At 39.7% G+C, this 22,570-nt stretch overlaps 1 protein-coding gene across 1 annotated transcript in view; it reads left to right on the plus strand.

Moving 5' to 3' along the window:
• Positions 1-22,570, plus strand: part of LOC132839287 (VPS10 domain-containing receptor SorCS1) — a 221,771-nt gene that overhangs the window by 192,708 nt on the left and 6,493 nt on the right. The window contains exons 18-23 of the mRNA XM_060860185.1: positions 2,360-2,531; positions 3,153-3,339; positions 4,373-4,506; positions 13,732-13,855; positions 15,495-15,607; positions 18,806-18,940. Of these exons, the coding sequence (XP_060716168.1) occupies positions 2,360-2,531; positions 3,153-3,339; positions 4,373-4,506; positions 13,732-13,855; positions 15,495-15,607; positions 18,806-18,940 (865 nt within the window). The remainder of the gene's footprint in view (positions 1-2,359; positions 2,532-3,152; positions 3,340-4,372; positions 4,507-13,731; positions 13,856-15,494; positions 15,608-18,805; positions 18,941-22,570) is intronic.

Below are 22,570 nucleotides of genomic sequence, written 5' to 3' on the forward strand. Positions count from 1 at the left end.
GAGCACTTAGCATATTTCTATTCTATACCTATTCAAGACTGCACACGGAACAGAAATACAACCGTATAAGCACCTTGTATTCCCCTGTACATCTTATGCAGAAAAAGTCCACTTGTGTTGGTTCAATAAGTGAAGGACATGGATATGCATAACATGCAACCCTGAGAGTCTTCTTCAAGTGCTCATAGACATGAATATCCTTAGATCCAGAGTGAAACTTGGGATGAAAGGGATGAGCCGACGAAGCCTCTCGGATCAGTGGCAAAGACACACAAGATTATGATTAGCTAAGGCAGATGAACAGCAGTAGGGTGGCAGGCTGAAACCAATCCTAACAGACATTCAAAAAAGAGAGGGAAAGCTACGTAGATAGAAAGAGAAGAAGAAAATACATTTAGCAGAAGTTAATGGAATTGAATACAGTGAATTTAAATAAATAAATGACTATTAGGAAGGTGGGAGGGCAGGCGGGCAAGAGAGAGGGATGGGGGCAAGGAAGGAAGGAAGGAAGGAAGGAAGGAAGGAAAGTACGAAGGAAGGAAGGAAGGAAGGAAGGAAGGAAGGAAGGAAGAGGCAAACGCAAAAGACAGATTTAAGACTGGAAAAAACAAAGAGCAGGTAAAGAGGGAAAGAAAATAAATTTGCCAGGAAGAGGAAAAATAGGAAAAACAGGATGAAATGTAGAAATAGAGGATAAAGAACAAGAGTGAGAATGATATAAAGGAAGCATGAAAGAAAGGGCACAATTAAGAGAGGGAAAGAGACAAATGGCAAAAAGAGGAATAAAGAGAAAGTAAGGAGGAAGGGAGAATAAGGAAGAGAAATGTTGCTCTTGTCTTTTGCTTAAAAACTGACTCCAGCATGTTCCAGACTAAAGAGCACAAAAGATTTAAGGCTGTGCTTTTGATTTATTGTTAGTCATCATTCGCAGAAGAAGTCACTCATGAATGTAGCTTTATAATCATTTAAAAACTGAAATGCTGTGTTTTCTTTTTACCACATTCACATTAACACTAAAATGCTTAATGGACTCCAGAATAATGTGTCATTTTCTGTTTCCCCCCTTTTTTATTTCTGTGCCACTGCTGTAAAGAATAGACTCTGGCATAAGAAATCAGAGTCCTGATCCTATTTTGGGGTTCCATATCTTCTTCCTTAAATATTCTTCCCATGGAGAAGTTTTTCTTCTCCAGCTGAGTTGAATATACCTCGGACGCATCGCTCCACAAGGCATCGTAATAGTGTCAACTTTTTTATTAGAGATTATGTGAGATTGCTTGTCTGTATATATAGCATACGCTTATTGTTAATTCTTCAACTTTTCACAGCTATTTTCATTACAACAGCACAAAAATGTAAGTTTTAAACAAAACTGCTGATCAGGCAGCTGGAAAGCATGTTGGATTGGATTCCGGGTGGGGATTTAAAACTGCAAATGTGCACACGTCAGTGTTCCCTCAGATGTAACTGAGGTAGAGATATTCAGAGAGGTGCAGATAAGTTACTCATGTACGATTCTGCTTGAGTAGAATAGAGGCATGTCTGTTACACTCACTCACTGTCGCTCATTTTCTACCGCTTATCCGAACTACCTCGGGTTACGGGGAGCCTGTGCCTATCTCAGGCGTCATCGGGCATCAAGGCAGTATACACCCTGGACGGAGTGCCAACCCATCGCAGGGCACACACACACTCTCATTCACTCACGCAATCACACACTACGGACAATTTTCCAGAGATGCCAATCAACCTACCATGCATGTCTTTGGAGTGGGGGAGGAAACCTGAGTACCCGGAGGAAACCCCCGAGGCACGAGGAGAACATGCAAACTCCACACACACAAGGCGGAGGCGGGAATCGAACCCCCAACCCTGGAGGTGTGAGGCGAACGTGCTAACCACTAAGCCACCGTGCCCCCCATGTCAACGGGAGAAAACTGTTTAAATGAGACTAGAAAAAAAAATGAAACTGAAGAATATTTATAAGAAATAAAGAAATAAATAAATAGAATAGGAAAGTGTGAAAGAAAGGAGAAATGAAAAAGCAAGAAAAAAAAAAATAAAAAATAATATTAATAATAATAATAATAATAATAATAATAATAATAATAATAATAATAATAATAATAATATAACTCAGCTTAATGTATGCAATAATGTATGTCTCCCAACCAGCAGCGATCAATTATAGTTAGATTCAGAGTGTAAATAATTATTAGATTTGGCAACGCAGCACATCTGATCAGTGGTGAAATTTTGAAGGACCATCCTAGTAACTTTAAATGCACCCACTTACACAGCATTACCATTTACACCAACTTCTAATCATGTACCTTTCTGTCTCTTTGAATGTGTGTAGATACAGAAAGGTGGTCTATAATAATTGCACTGGAGGTGTGGTGGATTTGTACATGGCCCGTAGGCGACCCTGCCCCAGCCAGGCCCCTAAAGGTCTCCACCTGGTCACCAGCGAGGGAAAACTCACAGCTACACTGGGCCACAATGTCACCTTCCTCGTTTTCCTAGAGCAGGTGATTTATCAGTACAGCATACAAGAACACGTCACTCAAAATGTTAATGTGTCGCTGAGCTAGCTGGACCAGTCATTTGCTCAAAGTTAAGTGGCTTTCAGTCACTAATAGAGGACTAGCTTGAAAAATGAATTCGCGTAGCATTTTACCTAATGCACCCCTAATGTACTGTATTTTCCTCTTAATGGTAAACACTAGCTAGGGTCATGCTAATATGAATGTATTTTTTTTTTGCTGGCTGATGTGTTTTTTTTTTTTTTTTTTTTGAGGGGTTCCATTAAGATCTGCTTAGGTTTTGCCCATAATGTAACTGTAATTTTTTTGTATTAAGTGGGACTGAATAGAGCTGTCTGTATTAAACAATAGCAAGCTGTACCAGAGATTAGGTCAGAGAGATCAGTGCTTATGTATTTCTTTGAAATTCCAAGGTTTTGAGCCAAACAACAGGCTGTCTTGTGTCAAAACGGATTATTCACTATCTCATGCCATTGCTTACTGGGACTGACAAATGCTCGCTGCAATCTTCAAGGCAAAATTTGTTTGACGTTTTATTTTTAATGGATGCCCAGTGCAATAGCTTACTTGATGTTGAAATCATGTGTCATTGCTGCTTCACGGCAGGGTGACGGATCAAGGACGAGCATCACGTTAGATTTCGGCGACGGCCATGCGATCACGTACTCCAACGTGAGCTCTATCGAGGATGGAATCAAACACATCTACAAGAGCGTGGGAATCTACAGAGTGACCGCTACAGCTGAGAACAGCCTGGGGTTCGAGACGGCAGTTCTTTTCTTACACGTTACATGTGAGTGACTATGGTTACATGCAGGAATTTCCTAATGAACTGTTTATATGTAGAAACGTTACATGTCATCTGAGCCAAAGTTAAGCACACACATGAAGAGGTGTAATCCATAGCCATGAAAAGTCTAATCTGGTTTTGTTTGTTTTTTGTGTCATTTATCTCACAAAAACCTGACTGAAGTATGACTGCTAAGTTGACAGTTGTATCCACAGTAAAGTTTCTTGACATTTAATATTTGACTGAAATTCAGAAATAAGGATCATCTGCTTGTTTGAATGTTGCTACTAACAAATAATGTACATTTTATCTACCAGTTTAATGCCTTTACTCATTTTTTTTTTACTCTCTGGGCTTGTGAACAGGAAATTAATTAATTTATATATTTATTTATTTATTATTTTGAATTAAATCCTGTTTTATATATATATATATATATATATATATATATATATATATATATATATATATATATATTAATGTTGCTTTTTTAATTTTGTATGTAAAAAAACTTAAACATGGGATATTGATTGCAGGCAGCATGCACATTTGGTTGTTGATTTCTGCCAGGCTGTACTTTGATATGAAGGTCATGCTGATCTGATCAGAAATCATTAGGTACAATAATCAGTATATGGTGCTTCTTCGCACTGACTGAATTGACCATTGCTGGCATGTTGAGGCAGACAGATGTCACGGCGTTGAGTTATTGATCACGGAAAGGCCCCGGTCTTCAGATCTGTCAATCCAGCCGAGCTTGAGAAACAGAAATGGCTGCCTTTGAAACACAGGAGATGAAAAATCTTTCACAGATGGCAGGAGCTCCCTGGGTGGAACAGCTGTGAATATATATTGGATACGGCTGTTTTTTTTTTTCTTTTTACTCTGTCCTGTAAACTAATTTATTTTTTTGCTACTTTCTGTTTTTTTTTTTTTTTTTTTTCCAGATGCCTGGGTTTTTATCTATGGCTTCATTCTCTCTCCTTTTCACCCCTCTCTGTATCTGCACTCTTTCTTGTGTTTGTTTTCGGAGTAGGTCAGCTGGAGTATATCCATCTCTCTGCGCCGTTTGTGGCAGTGAAAAATAAGGAAGTCAACCTGACAGTGGTTCTGTGGCCGAGCCAAGTGGGAACTGTCACCTACATCTGGTGGTTTGGGAACAACTCAGAGGTAGCGCAATATTTTCCCTTTCAGCTCCCATGCATCAAAATGCAAATAACTCTGTGTGGCTCAAAATGGGACTTGGGTTAAATTCAAGGAGTAAGAAAGCAGATAGGGAAGAAGCAATAAAACCATTCAAATTGAAAATATGATTAGGATTCTAAGTATTAATCTATCATCATTGCACAGAAAGAGTGTGTAAGGAATTTCTCATCTGTCGCCTGGACAGGGTAACCCTCTTTCATCTGCCGCCTGGGCAGGATAACCTTAAATTCAGCCTCTCGTTCCTCTGCTCGATTTCTGTTCTCCACAAGGCCTTGGGGAAGTCTCAATGAAACACACACGCATCAGTCTTTCAAAGAGAAGTTCCAAAGTTTATTAGGAAAAGCAGGAATATATAGTCGTTCAAGAAGGGGGAGGTTGTATTGGGTCTGTGTGTTGCTATGTGTATGAGCATCTATGTTTAGGTTGACCTCTCAGTTACCCCAATAAGGTCAGGTCTTATAGGCATGTGAACCTATACTTCCCTTAGTTAACATAGTTGGTAACGTAAGGAATAATTATGGCACGGCCATCTGTTTTAAGACTAATTAGGGAACAAGAGAATTAAGGGACAAGAGCGTGTGTGTGTGTGTGTGTGTGTGTGGGGGGGGGGGCGTATATCTGTGTGTGGGGGACAAAGATCAATGTACTCTTTACAGACAGTCTGCAACATTACCAGAAAAGATTGTTTTAGGCAATTATTCTCACAATTCCCCTCTTTTATCCATGATAAACTTATAATGGATAAACAACTCATATATGATTATCTATCTTTTTCTGGAAGCCGGGCTAAGCGAGTAATCACTATTACTGCATCCCTGGCCTGGGCCAGACCCTCAGTCACTTCTCAGATACTAAATACATTCATCATCTATTTACCTTGCATAGGAATAGGATAATACTCTGATACTCTGGGGATAAGTTGATACCCAGAAATCATACGATGTAACATTGATTGAAGACATTGAAGAATACAAGGGCCACAAAGGCACAACAAAAGCAAAATAAACAGTACAGGAACAATCATTTGTAGACCTTTTGTGACGAACATTATGGGTGCGATTACCCTTGATTATAGATAAATGTGAAGCAAATTGTGTACGTGCACATGTTCCGCCCCACCCTTTGGGTAGATACAGGTAAACATTTTTTCCACACACCCAGTACCAGTCCTGCTTCCACGTAGTGCCGGTTTCACCTGGGTAGATCAGGGAACATGTGCTTACATTTTCCTGTCCTAATTCACATGCTGTGTAGGTTTTGTTACAGCTTTTTGTTGTCAGATTTCCTAAGAAAATGTTTCCCCTTGCTGTTACACAAACTGTATACTGGTGGTTAGGTCCCTGGAGGGCCTGGAAGTCCTTCACAAAAGCAGTGCCTTTCTGGTCCATCTTCAGTGCTGTTCTTAATGCGTTTATACAAAAGAACTCATCGTTTGTGTTGTTTGCACACCATCTAGCACCAGTTCTCTTTAGATATCTTATATGCTGATTTTCGTGTCCTTTCTCTGTCGTTCTTCCTGATATGCACGTTTCGGAGATGCAGATCTGGGCCATCACTATGAGGGTAGTGTCAAGAGTGTCATTTCGAGGTTTCAGGCTAGTTGTGGTGGCAGACGTTGGGAACACCTGACACACATAACACGACTCGTTAGTATGTTGCCTGGCCGTCCAATTGGCGAATTTCCAGAATTCGTTGTCATGAGGATGCGCTTGGACGGGTAACCCTGTCCCAAGGCAGATGATCAAGATGAGGAGGATGACAACCATACTGGTCACTGGTTGTGTGTCCTGTGCTCAACTAGAGGTAGTCGTTCAGTTCTCTGCAGCCTTTTCTGTCACCTCCTGCAGCTTTAATGATGTCCGAAGAGCCAGCACAGAAGGGTCCGTGGGGTCACTGCTGAGCATCGTAGAGTGATGATAGGAGAAACCAGGAGATTGGAAGCACCTTCTAGAAAACTCATGGAAGGGTTAAAAGGCTGTATCTCTGTAACATAAAGAAAATTGTGTTACACAGAGAACACTTTTATGCATTTACAGCGGAGTCGACCCCTGGAGGACATCTCTTCACCCTGGTAGCATGGATCCACTGTGGAAAAAGATCAGTTAGTACACCTGTGCGCGTAGTCGCGACTATTTCCGCTGGCCCATCATACTTACTTTCGCCCAATGGTTTAGGTTTTAATGCCTTAATCAATACCATCTCTCCCACTTGAAAGGGATGGGTCGGCACCTTAGAAATGACAGGTATAGCTGCTGAAATTTGTTCATAGTGTTTTGATAAAGTGTCAATCAGGGCAGCAGAATACTCAGTGATGTGCACATCAAAATTAGTTGTATCTATAGCTGGCTTATCCTTCTTCAAGGGTGTGGGAAACGGACGACCAAAAATAATTTCGTGTGGTGATAAATGGACATCTTTTCGCGGTGTCATTCTCATTTCTGCTAGAACAGCGGGTAACAAATCAACCCAATTTTTGTTACCCGTCGCCTGCATAGCCTTAGTCAACTTATCCTTAATTGTTCGATTAGTTCTTTCCACTATTCCTGAGGATTGGGGATGATAAGGAATATGAAAGCGCCATGACAGAGACAGGTACTTACACAGATCTTGTGTTATTTTAGAAGTAAATGGCGTTCCTTTGTCTGAGTCAATAGCGTGTGGGACACCATACCTCGGCAAGATTTCTTTGGCCAGAATACGTGTAACAACCTTAGAATTTTCTCGCTGACAGGGGAAAGCCTCTACCCACCTTGAGAACTTATCAACCATCACCAGGAGATATTTGAAAGGCCCCTGTGGTGGCATGTGTGTAAAATCAATTTGCCATTCAGAAAAAGGTGCAGTTGGTATTGGAAGATTTTCATGTTTAGCTGTGCTTTTAGTAGGATTATTTTGAGCACAGGTCAGACATATAGATAAGATTGAGTCTATTGTACCTTTTAAATTAGCCACACAAAAGAGTTTATTCATCTCTTCCCATACCCCTCTTCGGGCGCGATGTGTAACACCGTGAAACTCGCGCACGAGAAAGGGAAGGCAGTGAGACGGGAGACAAAGACGGCCATCAGAGCTGTACCAGAGGCCATCAGAGGCAACGTACGGATTCTGCGTTTGCCAGTAGGTGGAGTCATTAGGTGTAGCATAAGACTGTACAGACAGGAGATCTAAATCGGGAATGAGAGTGGAGGAGAGGAAGGAGGTGTTAATAGGAGTAGAAAGTGACAGAAAGGGCACTTGAGCTTGTGCCGCTTGTTTAGCTACCCGGTCCGCCAGAGAGTTGCCTCTGGCCTCAACAGTATCATCACGTGTGTGTGCTTTAGTTTTGACAATAGCTAAGGAACGAGGGAGATGGCAGGCAGTGATGAGGTCCTGCACCGTAAAGAGTGGGAAATAAGTTTCCCCTCCGCGGATGAAAACCACGTGTTTGCCAAATTCGTCCAAAATCATGGGCGACACCAAAAGCATAACGTGAATCAGTGTAAATTGTTACATCCTTACCCTCAGAGAGAATACACGCGCGAGTCAGAGCAAAAAGTTCAGCTGCCTGTGCAGACATAAAAGGTAAAGAGTAAGCTTCAACAACAACATCAGGCAGAGCACACACAGAATGCCCACACAGAAAGTGACCATCATGTGGCTTTGAACAAGAGCCATCAACAAATAGCAAATCGCCTGTATTTAATGGAGTGGATTCTAAATCAGGGCGAATGCTAGTAGAGTGAATGATTTCAGCACAGCAATCATGAGGAGTGTCGTGCAGTGTGCCATCCTGAGTTCTAATTAGACGTGCAAGAGCGTGACCTAACGTATCTAATGAGGAGGTGGCTTTAATTTCTAGATTACTGGTTGAACATAAGATAGTTTCATAACCTGACCTCCTCTGTGCCGTCATATGTTGAGTTTGTAAGTTCTGAAGGACCTGTTTTACCTGATGTGGTGAATGTAAGATCAGGGGATGAGACAGGGCAATTTTCTCAGCATCTTGTACCATCACAGCACAGGTGGCCACAGCCCAGAGACACGCCGGTAAGCCCTGGGCAACAGTGTCAAGTGTTTTAGACAGGAATGCACATGGTCTCATGCCCCCCCCATGCTCCTGGGCCAAGACAGCAGAGGCAGTGCCCTCATGCTCGCAGGCATAGAGATGAAATTCTTTCGCATAGTTCAGGAGCCCCAGAGCAGGAGCGGAACATAGAGCCGTCCGCAGAGCCTCATACGCTTCGAGCATTTCAGGAGTCCATGTCAGCAGTCGTTGCATTGGGTCCTTGTGGGAGATTGCAGACCGGAGGCATTTGTCATAGTAAGAACAGTCAGGTATCCATTGACGGCAGTAGTTTATCAGCCCCAGGAAAGCCATGAGAGCGCGTTTTGTGTCAGGATGCCGTGTATTGAGGATTACCTGTATACGGTCTTGAAAGAGTTTTTTACTGCCTTGTGAGAGTTCAAACCCCAGATATTTCACCATGGGCAGACAGAACTGCAACTTGGGTTTTGAAACCTTGAATCCTTTTGAAGCTAGATGGCCAAGGAGGCGGAGGGAGGCTTGTTCACAGAGTTTTTCAGAGGCTGCGGAGACTAAGAGGTCATCTGCATACTGCAAGACAACAGAACCAGTGGGGAGAACAAGATCACATAATGCATCCCTTACAACGGCAGAAAACACTGCCGGAGAATCAATATACCCTTGTGGTAGGCGTGTCCACGTATACTGCCGCCCCCTGTGTGTGAAGGCAAAGAGAGGCTGCGTCTGCTCTTCGACAGGAACACTGAAAAAGGCAGAACATAAGTCAATAACATAAAAGAAAGTATGTTCACATGGAATTGAGGTGAGAATTGAGGCCACATCTGGCACAACAGGTGCCACAGGGATGATGATGTCATTAATTTTCCTCAAATCTTGTGTGAAGCGCCAGGACCCATCCGGTTTAGGGACGGGATTTACAGGAGTGTTGTATGAACTCACACATGGTTTGACTACTCCCTGTTGAAGAAGAGATTGTAAAACTCCATCCACGCCCTGCAATTTAGCTTCAGACAAAGGATATTGTTTAACAAACACAGGGTCTAAATGTTTTAACTTAGCCTCATAGGGTGTACACTGCACAAGACCCACGTCATTCTTATGATCAGCCCACAATGAGGGCGGTAGAGTGTCTAGTAAAGCAAAAGATGGGGATGGTGATTTCTGTGTGGTAGAGAGAAAACAGTCGTTAAACTTCATATCAGATAAATGTGACAGTGGAGCAGACTCAGGAACAGAAACGACAAGTTTAGAGCCAGAGAAGCTAATAGAAACGTGTAGCCTGCTCATGAGATCCCTCCCCAAAAGATTAAAAGGACACTCTGACATATAAACAAATCGGTGATGTAAAAAAATGTCAGGATCAGAAGGACATGTGACGAGGAGGGCTGGAGTAAAAGGCGTTTCTTTTGTGACCCCTTCTATTCCCACAGAGCTAACGGATCCCCCTGAGAGAGGACCCTTGTATTGCTTCCCCATTACTGACATTGTAGCTCCTGTATCAAATAGGAAAGAATACACTGTGCCATTTACACATAACTCAAGAAAATACATTTCATTTACCTGATGTGATTCATATGTACAATGTAGCATGGTCAGGGTCGCGCTCTGTGGGTATCTCTATGCATGATAGGGATTTGCCTGCATCCCGGTGAAAGGGCGGGGTGCAGCTTGGGGTGGTTTTTAAGGTAGTGCTGGAAGGGGACCTACGGGAACATCTCCCATCTCTCTAAGTCTTTTCCTACATTCATTCATCCAATGCCCATTCCTACCACAATAAAAGCAGGCACCGGGGCTTCGGGAGTATGAATTACTTCCTCCTCTTCCCCGGCCTCTCCCTCGGCCGAGTCACCATTATATACATTTCCTTCAGCCACAGCGAGGCATACTACTTGTCTACTTTCTAAAATACCATTGCCTTCCATGGTGCGCACTCTCTCCCCTAGAGTTTTAACTTTCATATTGCCATGACCTGTGAACTGATCTTTAAGAACCTTCTGCACCTCAAATCTACAATTATGCATGAAGGTTGTGAGGAACAAAGGATTAGCGATCAAACTTCGGCAGAGATTTTTTTTTTTTTTTTTTTTTTTTGAGTTTGGAATAGAGTGATATTTATCCCAGATTAGTTTCATTTCTAACCATTTCTTATAACCGTCTGTCATGTACTGAAAATCCTAATCAGAGTCACCGAAGCCGTCATATTTTTTAATGTAAGCAGACGCCAAATATTCAGGTTTAAAAATACCACCGCGAGGATATGTCAAAAACTGAGGTTGTGATTCAGTCCATCCTGCTAAATTATCTAGCCAGGGGGTAGTATAACAACCTAGACCACAACGGTTCATCCAGTCACGAGGAGTTTCCTCGTGGTCTGGCTTAGGATATTTTATTCCTGAATTACCCATGTCCAACTATAGGTACAACCAATATTATTACACACAAACAAAACAATACAAACAACACAATCGGAGACCAGCGATCGAGACAGAGAGGGCGATCAAATAAATTTATAGCCTCTAACCTTAGAGACGTTGCGCGCGCTTTTTCACTGGTTCAATAACCAGTGACGAATTCCCTTACACATCGTGCATACATTCGACAATATCGATTTAACTATACACGGATATGGATATCAGCACAGTAGTGCCTACACTTTGAACGGTATGACTAGATACCAATCAGCACTTGCCCGTCCTTCTGATATCCCCCAATATAAATACCAGTACACGAGGTAAGTGCCTACACTTTAACAGGTATGACAAGATACCAAATCAGCACTTACCCGAATAATGGTATCCCGGACGAGCCCCCAAAACTGTAAGGAATTTCTCATCTGTCGCCTGGACAGGGTAACCCTCTTTCATCTGCCGCCTGGGCAGGATAACCTTAAATTCAGCCTCTCGTTCCTCTGCTCGATTTCTGTTCTCCACAAGGCCTTGGGGAAGTCTCAATGAAACACACACGCATCAGTCTTTCAAAGAGAAGTTCCAAAGTTTATTAGGAAAAGCAGGAATATATAGTCGTTCAAGAAGGGGGAGGTTGTATTGGGTCTGTGTGTTGCTATGTGTATGAGCATCTATGTTTAGGTTGACCTCTCAGTTACCCCAATAAGGTCAGGTCTTATAGGCATGTGAACCTATACTTCCCTTAGTTAACATAGTTGGTAACGTAAGGAATAATTATGGCACGGCCATCTGTTTTAAGACTAATTAGGGAACAAGAGAATTAAGGGACAAGAGCGTGTGTGTGTGTGTGTGTGTGTGTGGGGGGGGGGCGTATATCTGTGTGTGGGGGACAAAGATCAATGTACTCTTTACAGACAGTCTGCAACATTACCAGAAAAGATTGTTTTAGGCAATTATTCTCACAGAGTGGTTACCATAAACAGGCGTGTGCTTAGCCAGCAATGTCTGTTCCTCATTTATCAATTTCTTTTGTACCTCTAAGGTAATATCAAAATGAGATCAAATTCAAAATAGTTGAGTATTCGAAAAAAGCTGAGTTTAATAGGATATAGAGCTCGTTCGGTCGACCCTACGTAGATTTAGATCATTTATTCTGTATATTCCTATTAAATTCTAACATCATACGAAGACTGGATTCTAAAAGAATTTTTGGGAGGAGCAAAGAATGACCCTAATCACCTATAGTGTCTCGCCATACAAATGTACCATCACTAGATTTATAGCTATTGCATCCTATTAGCTTTAGTTTTATTGATGACAAATTTAACTCAGTTACTTCATAATAAGTGATTCTGTCTTAATAAAAACATTTTCTATTTTTATTATTTTATGTTCTAGTCAATTACATTTTTTGCAAAACTACAAAGGGATAGATTAATTTTATTATATATTATATATTATATTATATTATATAATATATATAAATATATATATATATATATATATATATATATATATATATATATATATATATATATATATATATATATATATTATTGCAGGAATTTTTTAAGTAGTGATGATCCAAACCCACTAATTTTCATTTTTAATAGATACCCAGAGCTCTGATAGCATTATTCTATCAATTTCCGGCACTGATCCGACACTGCCACCACTTGGCCATGCCAAGTCCAGAGACATCGGAAGCATTATGGTGCCACTCTTTAAGAGGATATCTTTAAAACAGAGAAATGAGACAAAAGTTGGATAATCTCTGGCTAGTAGTTGCATGCAGTTATGGGATTATACTCTGCCTTTTAATGGGAATGAAACAAAACCTTTAATTATGAATGTGTGAATTTCAAATATACATAAATGTTATGTTTAATAGCTAAGTGACATAAAATCCTTATAGCAGGTGACATTTTTGTATGTTGTTATAGTTGTAAAGCTTGGGTTTATACAATACAGAGATCCAGTACAGTCGTAAATTGTGGACTTTACAAATATATACTGTACAACTCTATTGGTCAATAAAATAATAAAGCTTTAGAGAGACTTTAACACTATTCAATGCATTAGTTGTCGTGAACAAACCATGAATGTTAGTGTTATTTATAAGCATATGTAACGTTAGCTGAGTAAAGTAACAAAGTTAGCATATACTGTAAAATGTTGGTTTAAAAACTCACATCCAGATGTAAATATCAGAACTTGACCTAACTTTTATAGAAATATTATACTTACAAAATGCCTCAATATCACACTATAGCTTTGTTTCTGTTTTAACAAGTGTGAATAAAAAAAATATATATATGTTGGTCATCCAATCAGAAGGTTTTGAGTTCAAATCCCAACACCAATAAGCTGCCACTGCTGGGCCCTTGAGCATGGCCCTTAACCCTCTACTGCTCTGTAAAATAAATAAATAAATAAATAAAAATAAATGTAAGCTCTTGGATAAATGAGTTTTACAAATGACGTAAATGTTGCTGAATCTCCTGATGGCAGATGCATTGCTTTTCCCAAAACCAAGCATTCTTATTTTGCTCCATAACTGCCAGATTAAACTGAGTGATACAACATAAATAACATTATCACTACAAATATGATTTTTAAAAAGTGAATTTATATCTTTTACTACTAACCAAAACTGATGCCCTTCTCTTATGTGGCAGTGCTATGCCTTTTTCTTCTTTTTTCCCATTGCTTTTTTCCTAAGCATGTGTTTGTTTCTCACCCTTGCTTTCACAACCCCAGCCAATAATCACACTGGAAGGGAGCGTGGCTTTCACTTTCCCTCGGGAGGGAATAAATGTCGTCACCGTGCAGGTGGTAGCCGGGAACACTATTCAGCAAGACAGGAAAACCATCGCAGTGCATGGTGAGTGGCTGTTTCTTGACAGCTAGCCAATGTGGGAATACAGTTTTTATGCTCTTATTCTGCCCTCCATTTCTGTTTTGCCTGTGGATATAAATCTGTATCTCTGTCAGCTGGAGGGGAAAAAAAGCACACGACTGCTATGATACATTACACCGATGCATTCAATCTATTGTTTTGGAATTAAGGCGAGACTTTATTATTCACCACGAATAGACATCTTATTACCATCTAAGGATAAACTATTCAATTATTACTTCATTAATATATAGGAGACAATCTTATTCTTATTCATTTTAGTCATAGATTAAATAAAACATTAAATATAATGGTAAGTTGTGGAGTCCAAGTAATAATAGGCCAATAATAACCCCGGTGACCAGCTTTTTGCCATGTTACAGCAAATCGAAGAAGAAACTACAGTTGAAAATACTTTTAATATTTCCTTATGGCAGTTTAACGCATACCCTGTGAAATGTCTGCCGAAAGCTGAGTGACAGTTGCTATTTCATGAATCCATCATTTAAGGTCATCATTTGAAATCCGCTGACAGATTCGCACAATAATGCACTACAACAAATTTCAGCTGGGTTTCTTTACAGTTTATGAGAAATAGATATTTAAACTTAACTCCACCCCTTATGGCTAATCATAGTTTAGCACACAGCCCTAGTCTTCGTCCAGTCCTCAACAAGCCTTTTAAAGCCTTGTGCGAATCCAAGGTAAGCTCCACCACATTTGGCAGCAATATTGTTTTTAATCTAAACATTTTGTACCGAGGATTTGGTGATGAAATTGACCCTAATTTTGTGACGCTTGATATACAAAACTCTCTCACTCACTCATTTTCTACCGCTTATCCAAACTACCTCGGGTCACGGGGAGCCTGTGCCTATCTCAGGCGTCATCGGGCATCAAGGCAGGATACACCCTGGACGGAGTGCCAACCCATCACAGAGCACACGCACACTCTCATTCACTCACACACTACGGACAATTTTCCAGAGATGCCAATCAACCTACCATGCATGTCTTTGGACCGGGGGAGGAAACCGGAGTACCCGGAGGAAACCCCCGAGGCACAGGGAGAACATGCAAACTCCACACACACAAGGCGGAGGCGGGAATCGAACCCCCAACCCTGGAGGTGTGAGGCAAACGTGCTAACCACTAAGCCACCGTGCCCCATATACAAAACTCATTTTGTATATTACACAAATTACCAAATAAGTAGATGCTGATAAATGTTTCTTAAGGCTTTTTGGTTTTGCAGAACTCCAAAAATCCAGGAAACAAACTTACTAACTAACAACCTGAATAGATAAATTAATAAATATCTTAAATAAAACTCACTAAGTATCAGTTAGTTGTACGAGATCAAGCCGATCAGATTCATTTCTTTTGACCAGCAGCAAGTTTGCAAGTTACCGATTGCTCGGACCAGTAATAATAATTCAGTTTGTAAAGTTCAGTAACTTGTTATTAATTCACAATTGTAGAAACTGTATAAATGCTTTTAGTTTTAGTTACATTGAATAGGTATCAATAAAATAAAATCAATTTTATATTTGAATTTTACAAATAACTAAATCAGTCTAAAATATATATTTTGCTTTTTTTCTTTTCCTTTATTATTTTACAGAATATTTCAGGTCTCATCTTTTAGCCTTTTCCTCCAATCTGGATGAGCACAACCCAGATGTGGCAGAATGGAGGCTGGATGTTAGCAGAGTCATCAAAAACTCCATGGTCCATGTGAGTAAAGTCAAAAGCCTCTTTTTCTTTGATGTATAGATCCAAGATCACTGTGCTAAGATAAGAATTTTCACCCCTGTGTTAATTAGAACCACCCTGAGCTCCAACAATTCTTCCCCTCTTACTCTAGCTATTACTGCCTGTGGCTCCTTTAACTCAAGGTTCAAGACTTCCTTAAATCACCGTAAAACTTGGATCGGCTGCTAATGAATGCATCGTGGTGCCACGGGAACATCATTTCTGCTTCCCTCTCAATAATGCTCATGCGTCAAATAAATGAAGCTAGGAAATGCCACAGAGGAAAGTTTATGGAGCTGTCTAATAACTGCACAATAGGTGTTTTTAAACTTTCTGCTGACCAACGAGAAGTTAAATCACCTGCCAACTGGCATATGTGGGCAGGGTTAGTAGATGCATCATGTGAATGGATTGGAATGCTAGATTATGTTACAGTACAGGAAGGCTAGTTTTCTGCTCAGAGGCTAAAAGAGAATAGAGAACAGAAATGCTTAAATTAAGAAATGCTCAGTTTTTTTTTTTTTTGTTTTTTTTTTTGAATTCTCAAATCTGAGTCAAAAAAGTGTTGTATTTATTATCAGACCAGTTCTGATAATTTCAAATCACAGGTATATTTAATGCACTTGTTCGCTCTGTTATCTTATTATTTTCATTCATTCATTCATCTTCTACCGCTTATCCGAACTACCTCGGGTCACGGGGAGCCTGTGCCTATCTCAGGCGTGAGTGCCAACCCATCGCAGGGCACACACACACACTCTCATTCACTCACGCAATCACACACTACAGACAATTTTCCAGAGATGCCAATCAACCTACCATGCATGTCTTTGGACCGGGGGAGGAAACCGGAGTACCCGGAGGAAACCCCCGAGGCACGGGGAGAACATGCAAACTCCATACACACAAGGTGGAGGTGTGAGGCGAACGTGCTAACCACTAAGCCACCGTGCCCCCAATCTTATTATTTTATATTATATTAATCATTACTAATAACATGAAATTTATGGGCATTTCATAAGAACAAAAGTAACTATAAAAGATACTAAGATGAATAAAATACCACAGGATATGATGTTATTGGAAAATAATCAACTTTGGGTTGATAACTGTAACTCCACAGTACTGTAAGATAATAGAGGGAAGAATGTGAGGGGCTTTTTTCAGGTCTGTTTCCATAATTAATTGATTTTGCTGATATCTAAGAAAGAGACACAATTTTAGATCAAAACAATACAGTTCAGAAATATTCCATTCAGTCATATTGCTATTAGAATCGAAAGAATATTCCAGAAAGAGAGAACTAAATATTTCCTTCTTGTATCTACTGTATAGTGCATTTGCACAAACACATATATTCTAATATGCATAAATGCGTCAACTGGTTGTAGTGAAGAAGAAAAAAAAAAGCTTTTTAGCCCAAACCACAGTAGTCATGTTCACCATATGTGTTCTCCACTCCACTGGAGTCATAATGTGGCTAATGAGATTTCAGCGGCCCACATGGGGCCTTGCAGAAGGACGGCACACTTTAACCTTGTGATTTGACCTGAAACTAATGTTGGTATTCTGGATTTAATTGCTTCACTGCCTCTATTATATGCGGAAAATAATAACAAACCGTGTGATGTTCAATTTTAATCTAGTATAGAAGCTTTCTGGGGTTTTTTTGTTTTTTTTTCCCCATGGAAACATTCTGTGCAGGCATACATTAACTGTCAGAGCTGGCTCTGCCTAATAACTGATATAAACATCTGCTTTGTTTATTTCCTGAAGTTTGAAATCTTGTTCTAATAAAGGGGAAAAATGTCATTGGTTGTATATTATAACTCATTTATTTGTCCTGAACCCATACTAGATACCACAGCATTTCCAAACAGTACACCAGACTGACTATCAGTATTACTGCTTATAATTATGGTACGCTATACATAGGGATACTTTAATAGATGCTTTAAAAGTGTGTGTAGAAGAAAAGGGATAAATGAGGAAGAAGCTATAATATTAATTTGTTTTCAGTACCATTATATAATTTAGCACCTTTTTTTTCTATTAGTAGTTGTCGTTTTTAGTGAAACAAGCTCAGCAGCCGGTCTGCATGTCTTGGTAAGCTTGCAAAGGGCTTGAACGCCTAGTCAGCATGTTCATTTGAATTAGTGCAGACATGTACAACCAGAGACAGGACGTCAAAATGGGTGGGATTGGTCTGACTTTCTGTCGTAGGAATTAGAATTGATTTGGAAGGTTTGGTCAGATTTTGTGCAGAAGAAGCTGCCAGGTTAGTAGATTTGAGTAGGTGGGGTTTGCCTACTCCAGAGGTCCGAATGTCTGGGGAAGTTACGAAGATGGGATGTAATTTGTCAAGGAGCAGTAATGGTCAGAATTGGTGGTTGGCTGCTGCAAGAATTGGTGGGAATTTTGATAGAGCTGCCAAGATTGGTCAGAATTTCAGAGGAAGCTGCCAAGATTGGTTAGAATTTCTGAGAGAGCTGCCAGGATTGGTCTGAATTTCTGAGGGAGATGCCAGGATTGGTTAGAATTTCTGAGAGAGCTGCCAGGATTGGTTAGAATTTTTGAGGGAGCTGCCAGGATTGGTCAGAATTTCAGAGGACGCTGCCAGGATTGGTTAGAATTTCTGAGAGAGCTGCCAGGATTGGTCAGAATTTCAGAGGAAGCTGCCAGGATTGGACCGAATTTCTGAGGGAGATGCCAGGATTGGTTAGAATTTCTGAGGGAGATGCCAGGATTGGTTAGAATTTCTGAGGGAGATGCCAGGATTGGTCTGAATTTCTGAGAGAGCTGCCAGGATTGGTCAGAATTTCTGAGAGAGCTGCCAGGATTAGTTAGAATTTCTGAGAGAGCTGCAAGGATTGGTCTGAATTTCAGAGGAAGCTGCCAGGATTGGACCGAATTTCTGAGGGAGATGCCAGGATTGGTTAGAATTTCTGAGAGAGCTGCCAGGATTATTGGGAATTTCTTATAACACTACAAGGAACTAAAGTTTTTTTTAGTAGTTATAATAAGGTCAATTTCTCTAAACCAGTATACTAAATGACACCTACGGTCACAAATGCTGTGAAGTTCACTTTCAAGGACAAATCCTGCACTACTATGCCTTCAGATTTATTACTGAGGTGTTTCACACATTATATAAAGCTGGCTGTGTGTTATGTTTTCTAGGTGACTGGAGTGAATCCAGAGCATCTGCTGGTCACTGTTTTGCCAGGACTGCCCACAGCCGCAGAATTCTTCCTGCTCCCAGATAAAGAGCTAACAGAGGGGAAAGCGGACAAAACAGTAACACATTTAGACCAGGTATTCACAAATACACTTTCTTTTTATCCGTTGAAAAATGAGGACGTGGGTTATTCAAGTTCACCATCAAGCGCAATTTTTTTAGAAACATAATAATAATAATAATAATAATAATAATAATAATAATAATAATAATAATAGACATCATTAAACACACAAAACATCTGGAGCATTACACAGATACAGATTGTGTTTTTAAACTAAAAACTTGCGCTGACTTACAGCATGTGAACATATTTTTAGCTGTGAGTGAAATAAGCAATGGAGCTTAGTTAGAACTTCAAACACTTATAATGTGCATAAATGAAAACAAATATGGTTTGGAAATGATAACTTATTTAGTAAACAGATTAATAAGAAGCATTAATATAAAGAGTATCCAAATTCAGTGCACAATTTAATCCAGTATCCGGTTCATTTTTGTTAGCATTTATTTACATTAAATTATTTTAATTTCATCATCATCATCATCATCATCATCATCATGTTTTTATAACGTTCTTATTCTTGTTCAAACAAACTAGGATTTATTTTTGTTTTTTGGCTTCTTCTAGTTTGTTGCATGACTAATTGCAGGGAGGTAATGAGAGAGAGAGAGTTACTGCCTTCCTCCAGCAGATGTCAGTGTTGGAACACATAGCTCTCAGTAATACTCTCTTACACACACACGCACACACACGCACACACACACACACACACAGCAGCCTGCTGGAACTAACAGTTCGAGAAGAAACACAATGACTTACCGGATCATTTACATCAGAGAGGGAAATCTGTGTGCACTAGATGTAGATGTGCTCTGTGATTTATGGGTTTTTGATGTGTTAAGTGACATGGGTTAAGCTTTTTTTTTAATTTTTTTTAATTTCACTTGTTTTACTTGTAATTTTTTGTTTGCTTTTGCAAATAATGACAAAATGGTGAAAACAAAGTAACTTCAATTATATTTCAGCTTCACAGGAAGATTCATATTGAGGCATAATTTCATAATTTCTTTAATATGTGGATGTGGTAGCCTGGTGGTTAAGGTGCTGGACTACCAATCGGAAGGTTGTGAGTTCGATTCCCAGGTCCACCAGGCTGCCACTGCTGGGTCCCTGAGTAATAGTGGTATAAAATGAGATAAAAATGTAAGTCACTCTGGATAAGGGCCTCTTCTAAATGCTGTAAGTGTAAATGTACGTACACACATCTGTTAGAGGCTCTGTGTGGGGTGGAGGTGCATTGTTGGGACTGTTTGTTCCCGAAAAGGACGATAATAACATTGAGGGAACTGAGTGCAAGAGTGGGGCAGATGGAGAAGTGCAGCCCAGCTCATAACAAGTTCAATACAGCTCGAGCGCCATAGGCGGGACTCGAACCAAGTAGTTTTGATACACGGCTCAGAAGCGCCGCAAGGCTGATCAGGTGAGCAATGCATTTAAAGGTACTGGTGCTTTTGGGACACACTACAGTAAGGTCAGTTATGTGTATGTAAAATCATTTATACCACAATGTTGCTTCCCTACTCAATTTCATTTGCTTTCTATGCCTCAAATAACATTCAAATTAGACCAGCATGCTAAAAAATAGAAATAAAAATGGGTGGGTTGTATGGATAAATTGATTTACATTAAAAAAACATTGCCTTCTCCCGTGGAATGCCATTTGGGCCATCAGTGTCAATTTTTTCTTTAAAGGATCAGTGGGTAAACCAGCTATTTTTAACAAAAGCTTACCTTTAGCACAGAGTATGTATATTGTATAGAGAGTATAGATTATATATTTATTTAATTATTTTCTGGGTGGGGGGTAACATTTAATACACATAAAAGTAAAACCGAATACACAGTATACGTGTAGACAATATACTGTATGTCAGACAGCAGGGGGCTTCGTGTAATAATTGCATTGTAACGAGGTTGATAAAAGATAAACAAAGTCCATATGTCATTATAATTCCTTTTTTTCCCCCATCACCGGGCATCAAATGAATGCATCGTTATGTTTGTTTAATCACATTTTATTGACTTCCAAAGCAATTGTGAGAAACCAGAGAATAGAGAAATAGAGATGGTTCACCACAGGAGGAGAAAAAGAAGGGTAGAGAAAAAAGAAAGAAAATCTCATTTCAATCATTTTAAGGTAATATCATTAATATACCTCTGAGTACTCCAGTTTCCTCCACAGCCCAAAGACATGCACTGTAGGCTGAATGGGATCTGTAAATTGTCAGTAGTGTGTGAGTGACTATGTCATTGAGCCCTGCAATAGTTTGGCACATTATCTAGCTTGTCCTTCTACCTTATGCTCTGAGTCCCTTGGTATAGGCTCCAGGTCCCTAGTGACCCTTTGTAGGATAAACGGTATATTTTTCCTCTTTCTACTTAAAAATTCTGGTTTATGTAAATTCCACTTTTATGTCACAGTCATAAAAAAAATCACTGCACACAATATTGTGTATGTTTTTTTTGTTTGTTTGTTTTTTTCCCCACATTTGTATAAAATCCAAGAAAACCTTAGGGGAAAATCAGGCTGGGGAAATAAACCATTTCACTATATAGCTACTGTATGTGTCATGAAAGTAGACATACTGTAATAGAAGTCACAGCTTGATTGCTTCATGCTAAACTGACTCAGAAGATTAAAAAAACAAGCAAACAAAAGAAACGCTTGAGATTGTGTGAACGTCTAAACATGAGTTTTTGTTTTTTTTTTTTAGCTTGAGAACGACTCCAAAAATTTAAACGTGAATGCAGAGGACATTGTTTTTTAATAGCGCTCAGATTCTGCTCAATTACTGCTGCTCCTCAGTGGATTATATATTTAGTAGGTTGAAAAATTGAAAGAAGCCTAAAACAGTTTGAGGGAAAACAATATGCAAGGACTGATCTGAATTTTAATTGGAAGTGCAGAGTGTGATGGATGGCCAGTTGAGTTTGACATCAGGATTCATTTGGTAAATGAAGCAAACAAAATTAATGAAGGCTGGAACTACGAAAGAACAAAAGAACCTCTTGAAAGGCATAAATAATTATACATTGTACTTCCTTCAACTCTTGGCCTTTGAAAAAGGTCAGAATAGATTGGAGTCTGCTCCGCCTAGCAAAACGCATTGTAATGAAAATCCTGCGATTTTTTATGTTATTTATTTAATTCTTTATTTTAAAGGTCTCCTATGTGGATGAGACATTTACAGTTAATCTCTATTGCCTGGATTCTGCCTGAACACATATTTGATTGTCAGCTGTGAACTCTCATGTGTGTATTTGTCAGAGACAGATAGGTGAGTGATACTAGGCGTAAATGCGATCCCTCCCATCTCGTATATCTTTATTTCATTTCAAGGTTATTCGCTTGATTTAAGTCTAAAGACATCGGGATGTCTGCTGAGATGTTCCGGTTTTCCAAATGTGCTCGGTTTTCACAGTAAAGATGTCATATTTCAAGTCAAACATCTATATTTTATTGCCTTTCTGTAAATCTGCCATTTTTCATGCTGGTTGAGTTTGCAGTCTTCAAGCTTGGAGCCAATAAACAGTGCCATGTGAATAAAATGTATGATTCTGAAGAGATAGATTATCTCTAACAAGGGGTAAAATAAAAAAAATTAATAAATAAAAAAATTGGTCTGAAATGGTACAATATATA

The sequence above is a fragment of the Tachysurus vachellii genome, chromosome 24, assembly GCF_030014155.1.
Source record: "Tachysurus vachellii isolate PV-2020 chromosome 24, HZAU_Pvac_v1, whole genome shotgun sequence".
NCBI classification, from domain to species: domain Eukaryota; kingdom Metazoa; phylum Chordata; class Actinopteri; order Siluriformes; family Bagridae; genus Tachysurus; species Tachysurus vachellii.